Source organism: Asterias amurensis, chromosome 11 (genome assembly GCF_032118995.1).
Source record: "Asterias amurensis chromosome 11, ASM3211899v1".
Lineage (NCBI taxonomy): Eukaryota > Metazoa > Echinodermata > Asteroidea > Forcipulatida > Asteriidae > Asterias > Asterias amurensis.
The window spans coordinates 12,983,168-12,995,768 of NC_092658.1; the positions used below are offsets into that span (position 1 = coordinate 12,983,168).

General features: G+C 36.8%; 1 protein-coding gene across 1 annotated transcript; it reads left to right on the forward strand.

Annotated features, from left to right (window-relative positions):
* Nucleotides 1-1,765: 1,765 nt before the first annotated feature.
* On the forward strand, nt 1,766-11,145 carry LOC139943989 (uncharacterized). The gene is made up of 6 exons (XM_071940915.1): nt 1,766-2,048; nt 2,218-2,313; nt 2,889-3,014; nt 3,733-3,903; nt 4,488-4,568; nt 5,152-11,145. Exons 1-6 carry the CDS (start codon nt 2,030-2,032, stop codon nt 5,364-5,366), a joined length of 708 nt encoding a protein of 235 aa, XP_071797016.1. The 5' UTR covers nt 1,766-2,029; the 3' UTR covers nt 5,367-11,145.
* The last annotated feature ends 1,456 nt before the right edge of the window (nt 11,146-12,601 follow it).

Genomic DNA, 12,601 nt, shown 5'->3' on the forward strand with positions numbered 1-12,601 from the left:
CCTAAATTTCACAGATTATTACTTTATGCATATGTTGGGATACACCAAGTGAGGAAACTGACCTTTGACAACTACCAAGGTGTCCAGTACCTTTACTTTACATTAAATAATTGCTCAATGTGCGTAGGATAGGCTTTTGAATTGAATTGGCCGGTAGAAAATAAATTAGAATGCATGATTCAAATTGTTTACTAATTGTCGATTTTATTTGAGTGTGTTCTGGTGACCAACAACATCAATCAGTTTGATGTCAACTCTTACACCCTTAAGGAACACCATTATTTTCAGGGAAGTAGACCTGCATACGTACCGGAAAGTACTATCCACTTGTCATCTTCATGAGATTAGTTAGGCCTATATTGCTCGAAAGAGGCAATATGGCACACCCTTGGGCTCACCACATGTGTGTTTTTTCAGAAATATCACTATACGATTTTATTGGGATTATCGTGCTCTATGACTGATTTCTCTAGATCTGTTTCAAATACATAAATTAATGTTTATTACCTTCGAATCCCACGCAACCGTATGCTGAGCATACGCGCACATTTCTACGCACCAAGAAAAGCATTGAAAATAATATGACGGATTATGTAAAGTACTAGCCATAATCATCACGTGATCTACGTTTGAGAGCCGCCTTATCAATTTTACGCGCATCGCTGCTGGTTACTGGTGAGCTCATGCGCACGTTTTCAACGCACCGAGAGAAGCCTTCATCCAATAAGCTGCCTCCTTTCTGTGAGAGCACTGTTTAAAGGATTTTGGTGTTTTTTTGTCCTACAAAAAGTACATGGCTCTTTAAGAGTATTACGTCATATGCAAGCTTATAAGGGCCTTTAAGCCAAATCACCACGTGGTCACTGTTGCCAATGACCAACTATTCGTATTTACAACCGTTTACCATGCATGATTCAACGTATGTTATGTAGACCATGCTTCCGGTCGATTAAAGGGTTGTAGTATTTAATCCGAGATTAGATTCGTTATTATTGGTATACAATTCTATATCAATCAATCAATTAGAAGACATTATATAGCCCCTATATAAAAACTGTAAAAAACTCTAAATGCGCTCAATACAAGACAGTTGCATGAAACTAAGTACAATGCACTTGATGAAAAAGATAAGATTTTGAGCAGTTTCTTAAACAATATAAATAGTCTGAGCCTTCTTTGATGTGATTTGAGAGTGATCCGTTCTCTTATTGTATTGTCTACCTATACATCAAACGAGGCCACTCCCTTGAAGTTTAAAGGAACTGGACACTCTTGGTAAATACTCAAAATAATTGTTAGCACAAAAACTTACTTGCCAACAAGCAATTGAGAACTGCTGATGGTATAAAACATTGTGAGAAACGGCTCCCTCTGAATGAACATATTATTTGAGAAAGAAGTAAAATTTCACTCAAATATTGGAATAGAATAAAAGGCATCTTAGAGCACACAACTTGCGACAAGGGTTCTTTTTGTTCACTTTTCTCTCGCAACTTCGACAACCAATGTAGCTCAAACTTTCACAGTTTTATTGTGTGCATATGTTGAGATACACCAAGTAAGAAGACCAAGAAGGTGTCTAGTGGTATATTTGATGATAGTCACCCCACTTCCTAGCCTGACTGTCTGACGTCATTCTTCGAGGCTCGTGAATAACGCCAGAGACCGGCCAAAAACCGGCGTGTGGTTTGACCTTTGACCTATCATAGAGCTACGCACAAATTCTACACCAACATTACCAATTCAGTACCGTTTCCACCATGCTACTGTATACATACTACCACACACGTGGACACACAGGTGCAGCGTGGACGACCGAAAGTAAGCTTTCCATATCTGTGTTTTGATTGGCCAACCGAGGAGACCTCAGACCAATCAAAACAAACCCAGCTACGGTAGCTTTTAGTCACTGTACCCAATGGAATCACTGGAGCTGAAGAGGAATCCAACGCCATTCTGTCGCATCATTAATATTTTCATGTAAGCGAGCCGGTGTGGAGCGAAACGCAACATAAACGATCAGCTGAAAATGTCGCCTTTGATGATCAGTAAGTGGTGAATTGTTTTCCGTTTTTAGTTAATTATTTCCACAAATTCTGGTTTTCGAAAAAAAGAAGTTTGTGATTCTTTATGCAATGCCTCATTCCAAAGCTAGTAAAAGAAATACCAGAATTTTCATGTCAGCCATTGACAATGTTTTTCTTCTTCTTTTTACAGAATTGTGGGTGATTCTTGTAATGGAAGTATGGATAGGTCACCATGGCATGTGCTGGCCTATGGTACCTAATCAACTGCAAGATAACATGGAGCTCGGTGAGAATTAATCTATTTGATTGTAAAACCTGAATGGTCAAATATGGGTATTTTGTCTGTTTACATAATTTGCGTGTTATGAAAAAAAAATGTGCAGCTTTGCTTCCACGTCTCGATGATGACCTTTTCGTGTACACTGTATTGTATGGGTAAAACCAAAATGATTATCCTTAATTCCCGATGCAAATCTATTTAATTATTGCAGTACCCCCTGCTAAAACATAGGATCGAACTGCATCTATCCACCGGGCAATCTTGGTGGTCTAGTTGGACAGACACTGCTCTAGAATTGCAAAGGTCGTGGGTTTGAAAAAAGTACTGAGTATACAGTGCTATATCAGTGTATATAGGTAAACTAAAATGAATACGGTTTACTTCCATGTACTTTCACACTGGCATAAAATTTTGCAACCTGTATTAAGCATGTTGTATGGCCAAGTTTGCGCAAGGACTATCGTGGATGACTATGTCAGCCCAATATCTGTCAGAACTTGAGAAAATGCTTGAGAAAGTATATTCTTAAAAGTTCTTGTTTTTCATTACTTTGATTTGTTTCTTTACTGTTGAAATTCCAGAGAAGAACAAGATCTGCCAGGAAACATACAATTCTACAGACTATGTCTTCGAACCAGTTCAGGAAGTTTGTATTCACTGTAGTCTCTGTGTGGACAGTAAGGACAAGTACTGTGAAGTATGCAACAGTAAGTTCTTTTCATTTTGGCATGTTTGGATACATTTATTTCATGTCAACATCATTCAATACAAAGTGTGATAACATTGCTCTGCAATGTTGGACAAGATTTTACAAGGGACCCTGGACACTCCAAAAAATTGTTGTTCTTTCACATGATGTACCCTTGCTAAATTGCTCTCGTGTGAAAGGGGCTATAAACTGTAACTTGTACACATGAAAACTTGCTCTGGTTATTGAACAGATAATAATGTGACATTAACATGTAGAAAAAGGAGAAGCAAATGCTTTTTGTTCCCCTTCCCTATAAGGGCAAAGAGAGAAGAAATGCATGCAAGGAAAACGGTACCAGTACGTACACAAAAATGGGGACACAGACATTGCATGAGTGAGACTGAGCAATTGATATATTAATGTTATATTAAAAATAAAAGATATGTATTAGTTTTCCCTTAGGTTATTTAGTTTTGCACTAGACAAAATTCTGCCTTGGAAAACATGGTTGACCTTTTACACTTGAGTCTTTGAATTACTTGTGGGTTTGAATCCCACCAAAGTAATTTGCCTGTGATTTTGTTTTCACATTTTGTTTTCAGTACTGAGTATGCAGTCCGTACACACATCGGTGTAAGGGTAAAACCAAAACTTTGAACAAAATAACACAATAGTGTTTAATTTATCCTGTGAATGTGTCCTGCAATAAATGCCTGTGTTTATTTCTTGGTCAGAGCCTACAACCACTGTACCCAGCTTGGTGGAGACCCCCTCTACCCCAAATGACTCCTCAGTCACCTTTTGGGAAAGCACTACTGCATACATGCAGACCCCTGAAACGGAGAGTGCGAAAACAGGTGAAGAGACGACTCCTGATGAGTCACCGACTTCTGGTTTAAACATAGGTTAGTAGAGAAATGTTTACAGGCAGTGGACACTATTGGTAATTACTCAAAATAATGGTAAGCATAAAAACTTACTTGGTAACGAGTAATGGGGAGAGGTTGATAGTATAAAACATTGTGAGAAACGGCTCCCTCTGAAGTGACGTAGTTTTTGAAAAGAGGTAATTTCTCACTAAAGTACTAAAAGCCTTCAGGCCTTAAGCCTTTTATTAGGCATCTGAAGGCACACAAAATTCTTCTTTGACTATTCTCATGCAACTTCGATGACCAGTTGCTATGTCATATGTTTATGCTAGCTTTTGCTTAGTTACGTAGGAGATAGTGAACACCCATACACGATTCTGAATAGATGTAGGGGTCACTTTAAAAAACCTGACCCGAACCATTTGACATAGCTACTGTCTCTATAGTCAAATGTAAGCGGTACATTGTGTCTAAGCAAGTCATTGTTCAAATCTTACTCGCAAATGGCTTATCACTAAACGTGTTGCCTTTACTGGGAGCTTCCCCTCCATCCTCCCATCCAGCCATCCCCTCCAAATTGCTTTTGATTCTTCATTTCTGGTTTCTTCTTTTTTTTACAGAATGGGTTGGGTATGTGTGCATTGTGATACTCTGTGGACTTTTGGTTTTCAGTTCGTCAGTATTTGTGATCAAACGCTACAGTAAGTTTGATTCATTGCAAATTAAACATTTTATCTCCTTTTATACATCCACATCCAAGAGATAATTAACCTCATTTGAAACTTACCATTGAATGTTACAAGAACAAGCAACTTTATAATGATGTATTCTAGTTTCTTTATTTATTTTATTTTATTTATCTATATATATATTTGTTTCCATTTTATTAATTTTTTACAAATTTATTTACATATTATTTGGAAACTCCTTAATGGTGTTTAAATAAATGTAGCATTTTTCTTGTAGTGTTTTAGACAGAACAGGTTGTTGAGACAGAACTGGGGAAAGTACTAAGTATCAATCAATCAATTAATCAATCAATCAATCAATCGTACAACAATTTATAAAGCGCCTAAATCAAACGTTTGCTTAAAGGTGTTGAGGCACAGATGAAATAGTTAGGTCATTGACGGGTAGGCCTCCTGAAATTTCGAAAGTGATTTGGTTAATGGATATAGTATACAGTGTAAACACACTTCGGTGTATATGGGTAAAACCAAAATGAATATTCTTAATCCACGATGCAAATTTAACATCTATTAAACCCTGTGTTTGGTCTTTCAGAGGGAGTAGCTGACACACCACCAGCTGTGATGCCACGGACCATTCCAAACACCCAAGGGGAAGAAGAGGCGTTCCTACGTGGTATCAATGATACTGAGTCCAGTCTAAGAAAACCCCACCAAGATACAGAACCTGTGCCATCATGTCACCCCATGCGTCCAAACTCCTTTTCAAGCTGCAGTGATGAAGACTCAATTAGAGAAACCATGATGTAGATTGGTCAGTCATTATCAAAGGTTAGATTGTGTTGTATTGTATGTTATTTTAAAGACTCACTGGTATTAACCCTTCACGACTACTACAAAAATTGTGGCGACTACCTGTTTGGTGAACCAATTGTATCGGTCACAACTATTCACGACAAAATCGTTTAATCAGTGACAATCCTTCAATCCTTTCAGCCTGAATTAAGCAACACAATCGATTCATCAATCAGTCAATAATAATAATAACTAGTTCTTATATAGCCCATTTTACAATAACCATATCAATGTGCTTTACATTAGTGCCCTGGTCATTGGGCCAATAACACTCAATCTTTCTCAAATCCCTGGGAGTTTACAGCCCCGGGTCACAATACACCCACCACCGCAGCTACCCATTTATATATCTTTTAAAGAAAAGCAAAGCATCTCGCTGAAGGATACAAGTGTCATGATTGAGAATAAAACCACCTCTGACACTCTGATATCTAAACAACCAGAACTTGAATTCAATGCTCTAAACCACTAGGCCATGACACCCTGTAAATACAACAATTCAACAGTGCAGACATTGACCATTGCTGTCAGTGATATAACCATCAATCGCCCACCATGTTTCACATTTCCAACATTACATAGAGTGCCAGACACCATTATTGTACATTGGGCGCTGCATGATCTTTTATCTGCATGTCTGTATAAATTACCTTTGTCGTGTGGAACACATTAACCTACAGAACAGCTAACTGCTGTATTCATTGTGTTCCAAATTTCACAGTTAGAAAACCCAACGACTGCTTGATTGTGAGATTGCGAAATAATAGCTAAATAAATATTAAACAAATGGAGGGTAACAAGTCTTTTTATCTTCCAGGGCCACTTGATTTTGGTGGGGTGTTTTTTGTGTGCACTTTTTTAGATTGTCACAATCAGAATAAATATTCCACCAAACACATTTTTTAATGGCTTGGCAGGTGGGTAAAAAAAATGTTTAACTTCCAGTGCCTTAGGTTATCTTAATTGTATGGTTATATTTTGTACTTTGAGAGTGCACCCACCAAAACCACCAAAACATTATTTTTTTTGCATGGAAGGGGTGGAAACAACGTTTTAATCCTTCATGGCCTTTGTTGAGATTGTGAAATAGTAAAAAAACACATTCCATCAATAAAATCTTTCAATGATGGCATGGGTGTTTTTTTTTTGTCAGGGCCTTGTTTGGTTGATGAAGCTTTCCGTTGAACCTCTGAGAACTGGCATTTTTATTTTTATTTGTTTTCCAGTTTGTTATTCTTTTCTCAGTTTTTTTATTACCAATTTCTTCCTGATATTACAAACACTCATAGTATGTGATTCCAATTTTTTTGTACTTTGATGAACCAATTTTCTTCCGGTTTCTTTTTAACATCTGATTGTTGGTCCTCAGTTTTTAAACTGTTTGTTGGTTGACAATGAAAATACGTTTTCGCTCAGTTAGATGAGCTAATTTTATTCTGTTTTTTTAAGTGTAAGGAATTGACTTTTTTAAGTGATGATATGTTCATATGTGGATCATTTCCACATTATTGGTAAGGACCTAAAGTATGTCTAGCACATCATAGCTTTAGCCAGAGGGGTGTCTGGCTGGCTTTAAGACCCCGTGTTTAATCTGTCATTTACATGTAGATGTAATGTAAGTGAACATTTTTGACACCCAGTTTTTACATTTCTAGCCAATTTAGACACCCTTTACAAATCCTGCACCAGCAATAATCATAATCATGGAGGTAGACAGCAATAATAATTAATCCACTATTTACATAAAAACACTTACTGTTTCGTTGTCACTATTAATGGGTCTATAAAACAGCTGTCTTTTTCATAGTAGGCATACTGGTTGTTTTTATTATAAAAAAAATTTCTGTTTAAGTTTATGGTGAGATGTTTTATATTATGAGTCACACGGGAACAATGTTATCAAAGAAACCTGACGGGGATATTTTAACTTTGTAACGAAAAAAAAAAGAAGAAGAAAAAAAAAACACCTACAAGAGATCCACCAATTGAAAGTTCACTATGACCTGTTTTGGTGCTTTTTCTTTTACACATGAATTGCAAAAAGATGTAAATGTTTTGATATCGATTAAGTATGAACTTATATATGATTTGAGGCATTTCATGGTGAGGTATCAATATATATTTGGTTTGCACTATATGAAACATCACTGTTAAAAATGTGTTTTAGTTTTTATCTGTATAATCATGATTATAATGATGATGATGTGTGTAAATTTTTCAACACATCGAAAGATTTGAGAAAACGTCATCAACCGTGATTTCTCGATTGGATGATGTTGTGAGACGTGAAATCTTGAAGTTATGAGAGAATTTCATCGAACGTGATGAGATGCTTTAAGATTAAACACACAGGTTGTGTGTTATAAACAGTTGAAGCAGGTCACTTCACAATCTGAGCAAAAAAGCCTATTTGGAAAGTGTCATCAAACTTTTATTAGAGATAATGGTTCTCAGAAGTTCTGGATGACATAAACAAACGCTATAATGCGAAGATGTGTTGAGTAGAGGAAGACCTGCCGTGCACGTTTAGTGCAACTGTTGCTGATGAAACCCCTTCACGGGGTTGGAAAATTACTTGACAAAAATGTAACCCCATAAACGGGTTCAAAAAACTGCTTGATAACTATCTCCCTCGAAGAGGGAGAAATACACAAGATATGTCTCGTATGGAGTGTTAGAAATAACGTACTCCATAGTCTCCTGTAAATAAATAAGAAAATAGAGAAGAGAAGAACGAGAAGAGAAAAAAAAAAAAACTATTCCAAAAGGAAAAAAAAAAAATCCTATTTAGTCTTACGTAAAATAATAAATGAAATTTTGTTGTAGCTTATTGTTATTAGTTTTAAATGTGATAATTATAAGAAAGTTATCGATCATTTCTCACTGACGTTGTACCATCCATTAAATGCAAAATGCATGATATGTTGTAGTATGTTTTAGTAATGCACAAGCTTGTACAATGCGCCAGTGATCGTTTCTTGATAATATTATGCCAGGCCTGTAGCTTAACGTTTAGGTATTTAAAGGCAAAGTATACCTTTGGTTAATTGAACAATCGATTGTTTTAATCGTGTACACAACAAAACTAACCTGTGAAAATATAGTTTGAAATATTTGACTAGATATCGCCGAAAATCCTGAACGGTAATGTCCACGCAGGAAGAATAATCCCTAAGAGGAACACGCAATCTGAGGAAAAGTTATCGACCGTAACGTTTCTCAGATTCAAATTTTGGAGGATAAAAATGTTTTCCAAATAACCACTGCTTCAAAATGAAATATCTCTCAAAATACTTCGTGCTATCAAAAGCTGCTGTACTCTAACCAAAGTTTTTACTGCTATTAATTTTAAGAGAAATTACCAGACGTATACTTTCCCTTTAACTTCAGCTTGTATGCTGTGATTGTTCTATATTATAGCTTATATATCAGATATTACTTATTCAAGCTTGTATATAGCAATTTGTCATATAATATATATCTTGGTCTCTCAACTAGAATAATGAGTTTCTAGGACGGATTAGGAATTCGTAATTGGGCATTGTGACGAGTCTTACGCCGTATCCGAATTAGCAGCTTCGGCTACAGCTATGGCTGTTGCTAAGAACGTCCTATACTTTTACGCATGACAACATGGCGATCCAGCCAGAGCCATATAGCCGTAGCATTTAGTTTGGAAACGGCGTTATAACATCATGCTCTGAGTGCTTGACTAATGATTTCATATATAGGTGGGCCATTTCACCAAGTTGAGACACAGTGTGATTTGTGTGCAATATTTGTCCATATATTATGAAAACAAATCATTTATTTGACCCATTTATTTTATGTAACATTCTCCATTGAGTGTGAAAAATTGATGAAATATATTAATGGAATTTTTTTGAAAAAATGTGTGACTTGGATGTTACATGGACACCGTGTCTGCGTTACATCCAGTTGTTTTTGTTATTTAAATTGTTCAACACTCATTGAATACATCATTGTGCAAACTCACTTCTTGCACTAATTACAATGAACAAATATTGTACCAGGCAAAACCGTTTTCGATGCACACGTCATACAAATGTCACAAAGTGTTTTCCAACTTGGTTGAATGACCAATCATAGACTTTGGATTTTCTTCATTTTCGTTTGGGCGTTAACCTTTTTTCTGCAGCTCAGGTCAGCTTGGGCCATACCCCCGCGTTTGTTGTGATGATGCAATGTAAAAAAAAAAAAAAAAAAAAAAATATATACATTGGACTCTTCCAAATCTTTGCTAACCTGGGAATTGGCGGAACTCCGATGAGTCACCCAGAAGGCACGTTTGCTGCATATAGGAACACTACAATCTTGCAAAAAGATGAAGTTTTTTATTGTTCATAGGGGTGCCTTGGCATAATAACAAAACAAAACAAAAACCAAAAAATGGTCTACCCAGTATTTTTTCCCTCCATTGAGGGAAATCTTTTGCACATCAGGAGTTTCTCACAATAAGTCATCCAGAAGGCATGTTTGCTGCATAGAAGCACACAAAAAGCTTGCAAAAACTGCTGATTTTTTTTTTATTGTTCCATTTTTACATATAGGGGGTGCCTTGACATTTTCATAGGGGGTGCCTTGACATTTGATTTGCATTGACAAACAAATCTCCAAAACATAAAAATGGTCCACCCAGTATTTTTTTTTTCTTCCTCCATTGAGGAAAAACTTTTGCACATCAGGAGTTTGAGGAACTCCGAATTAGTCATCCAGAAGGCATGTTTGCAACAGAGGGAACACAAAAAGCTGGCAAAATGACGAAGTTTGTTTCCGGTCCAATTATTTTTTTCAGGGGGTGCCTTGGCATTTGATTTGCATTCACAACAAACCTCAAGTTAAAACATGGTCAGTCTGTCTATTTTTTCTCAAATAGGGTAATTTTTACTAGAAAAAATTCAAAAATTCAAGTTGATAAGTTGGAAGAGTCCAAGGTTCTGTATTTAATCAAATAAAGGACTTCATCAGTTAGACATAGCACTCTGTGCTTCATTAAATCGTTGATTAAAAATCATGTTGTGATTTTTTGTAATGGTTCTTTCTCTGTTTCACCCTCTGATTTCGTTTTATATCACTTTGCATTTGGCGGTGGTTAGACAAAGGAAGAGAAAGTTGTTGCAACATTTCAACGGGGAAAAAAACACATTTATGATAGGCCCTACCAATGTTTCTGTGTAAATGGCTGCAGTCGTGGGAATAGCCTTGGTTACAACAGGTTTTTGTTTAATTCCGCAGATGTAACTGATGTTGTTTATGTGATTTAAAGGCACTGGACACTGTAATTACTCCAAATAATTGTTAGCAAAAAAACTTACTGAGGCCGAGCAGTGGGGAGCTGTTGGTAGTATAAAACATTATGAGAAATAACTACCTCTGGAGTAACGTGGTTTTTGAGAAAGATAATTTCTCACTCAAATATTAAAATACTGAAGGACTGAAACATTTTTTAGGCATCTGCTGAAAGCATACAAGTTTCCGCAACAAGTGTGCCTTTTTCTTCCATTATTCTCTTGCAGCTTCCATGACCAATTGAGTCCTAATTTTCACAGATTATTACTTTATGCATATGTTGGGATACACCAAGTGAGAAAACTGACCTTTGACAACTACCAAGGTGTCCAGTACCTTTACTTTACATTAAATAATTGCTCAATGTGCGTAGGATAGGCTTTTGAATTGAATTGGCCGGTAGAAAATAAATTAGAATGCATGATTCAAATTGTTTACTAATTGTCGATTTTTGTTTGAGTGTGTTCTGGTGACCTACAACATCAAACAGTTTGATGTCAACTCCATTATTTTCAGGGTCCTTTGGTCCCATAGACCAGTGTACGTACCGAAAAATACTATACATCTTCATGGCATTAGTTACATTGCTCGAAAGAGGCAAATGGCACACCCTCGGGTCGCCACATATGTGTTATTCAGAAACATCACTACACGATTTTATGGGATTATTTACAACAGTATCTAATGGTGCTTTCTGACTATTTTCACTATAGTCTGTTTCAAACACATCAAAATGTTATCACATTCGAATCCTGCGCAACCGTATGTTGAGCTCACGCGCACGTTTTCTACGCACCAAAAAAAGCGTGGAAAATATGACGGATATGCAGATGAGTATTTAGCGTAGAGCTATACGCCCCTCTTAATATTTATGCATGACGTCATAATTCTTTCCCAAACTGAGGCTATGGGCGCACGTCCACCATCACCTGCAGTGGCTGCGCCCATCGCCTCGTTTTGGTTTAGCATTGTGACGGTACCTCATGCATAATAGCTCTATGGTATTTAACCATACTCATCATGTTTTCTACGTTGAGAGCTGTTATCAATTTTGCGATCATCGCTGGTTACTGGTGAGCTCATGCGCACGTTTTCAACGCACCACGAGAAGCCTTCTTTCAATAACCTGCCTCCTTTTTGTATTACGTCATATGCAAGCTTATAATAAGGGCATTTAAGCCAAATTACCACGTGGTCGTGCGTTGGTTCCATAGAAATGGAACAAATTTTATATTTCTGTGGTTGACTCTCGATGAATAGAAACAACGTTATTCAATTAAAAATCGAGCGGGAATCTCGACATGGATACAAATTTCGTTGACTGTTGACAATGACTAACTATTCGTTTTTACAACCGTTTAAAGGAACACATTGCCTTGGATCGGTCGAGTTGGTCTTTGAAAAGCGTTTGTAACCGTTTTTTATAAAATGCATATGGGTAGAAAGATGTTGTAAAAGTAGAATACAATGATCCACACAAACATGCCTCAAAATTGCGTGGTTTTCTTTGTACCTCGTCGACTAACACGTCGGCCATTTATGGGGGTCAAAATTTTGACTCCCATAAATGGCCGACCGTGTTAGTTCGCACAGTAGAAGGAAAACCACGCAATTTCGAGGCAAACTTGCGTGGATCATTGTATTCTACAATTTTAAAACATCTTTCCAACCATATGCATTATATAAAAAAACGGTTACAAACGCTTTTGTTTTGACCAACTCGTCCGATCCATGGCAACGTGTTCCTTTAATTTCACCACCATGCATGATTCAACATCCGTTACGTAGACCATCCTTCCGGTCGATTAAAGGGTTGTGTTATTTAATCCGAGAGTAGATAATGTCGTAATTAGTATACAATTCTATATCAATCAATCAAT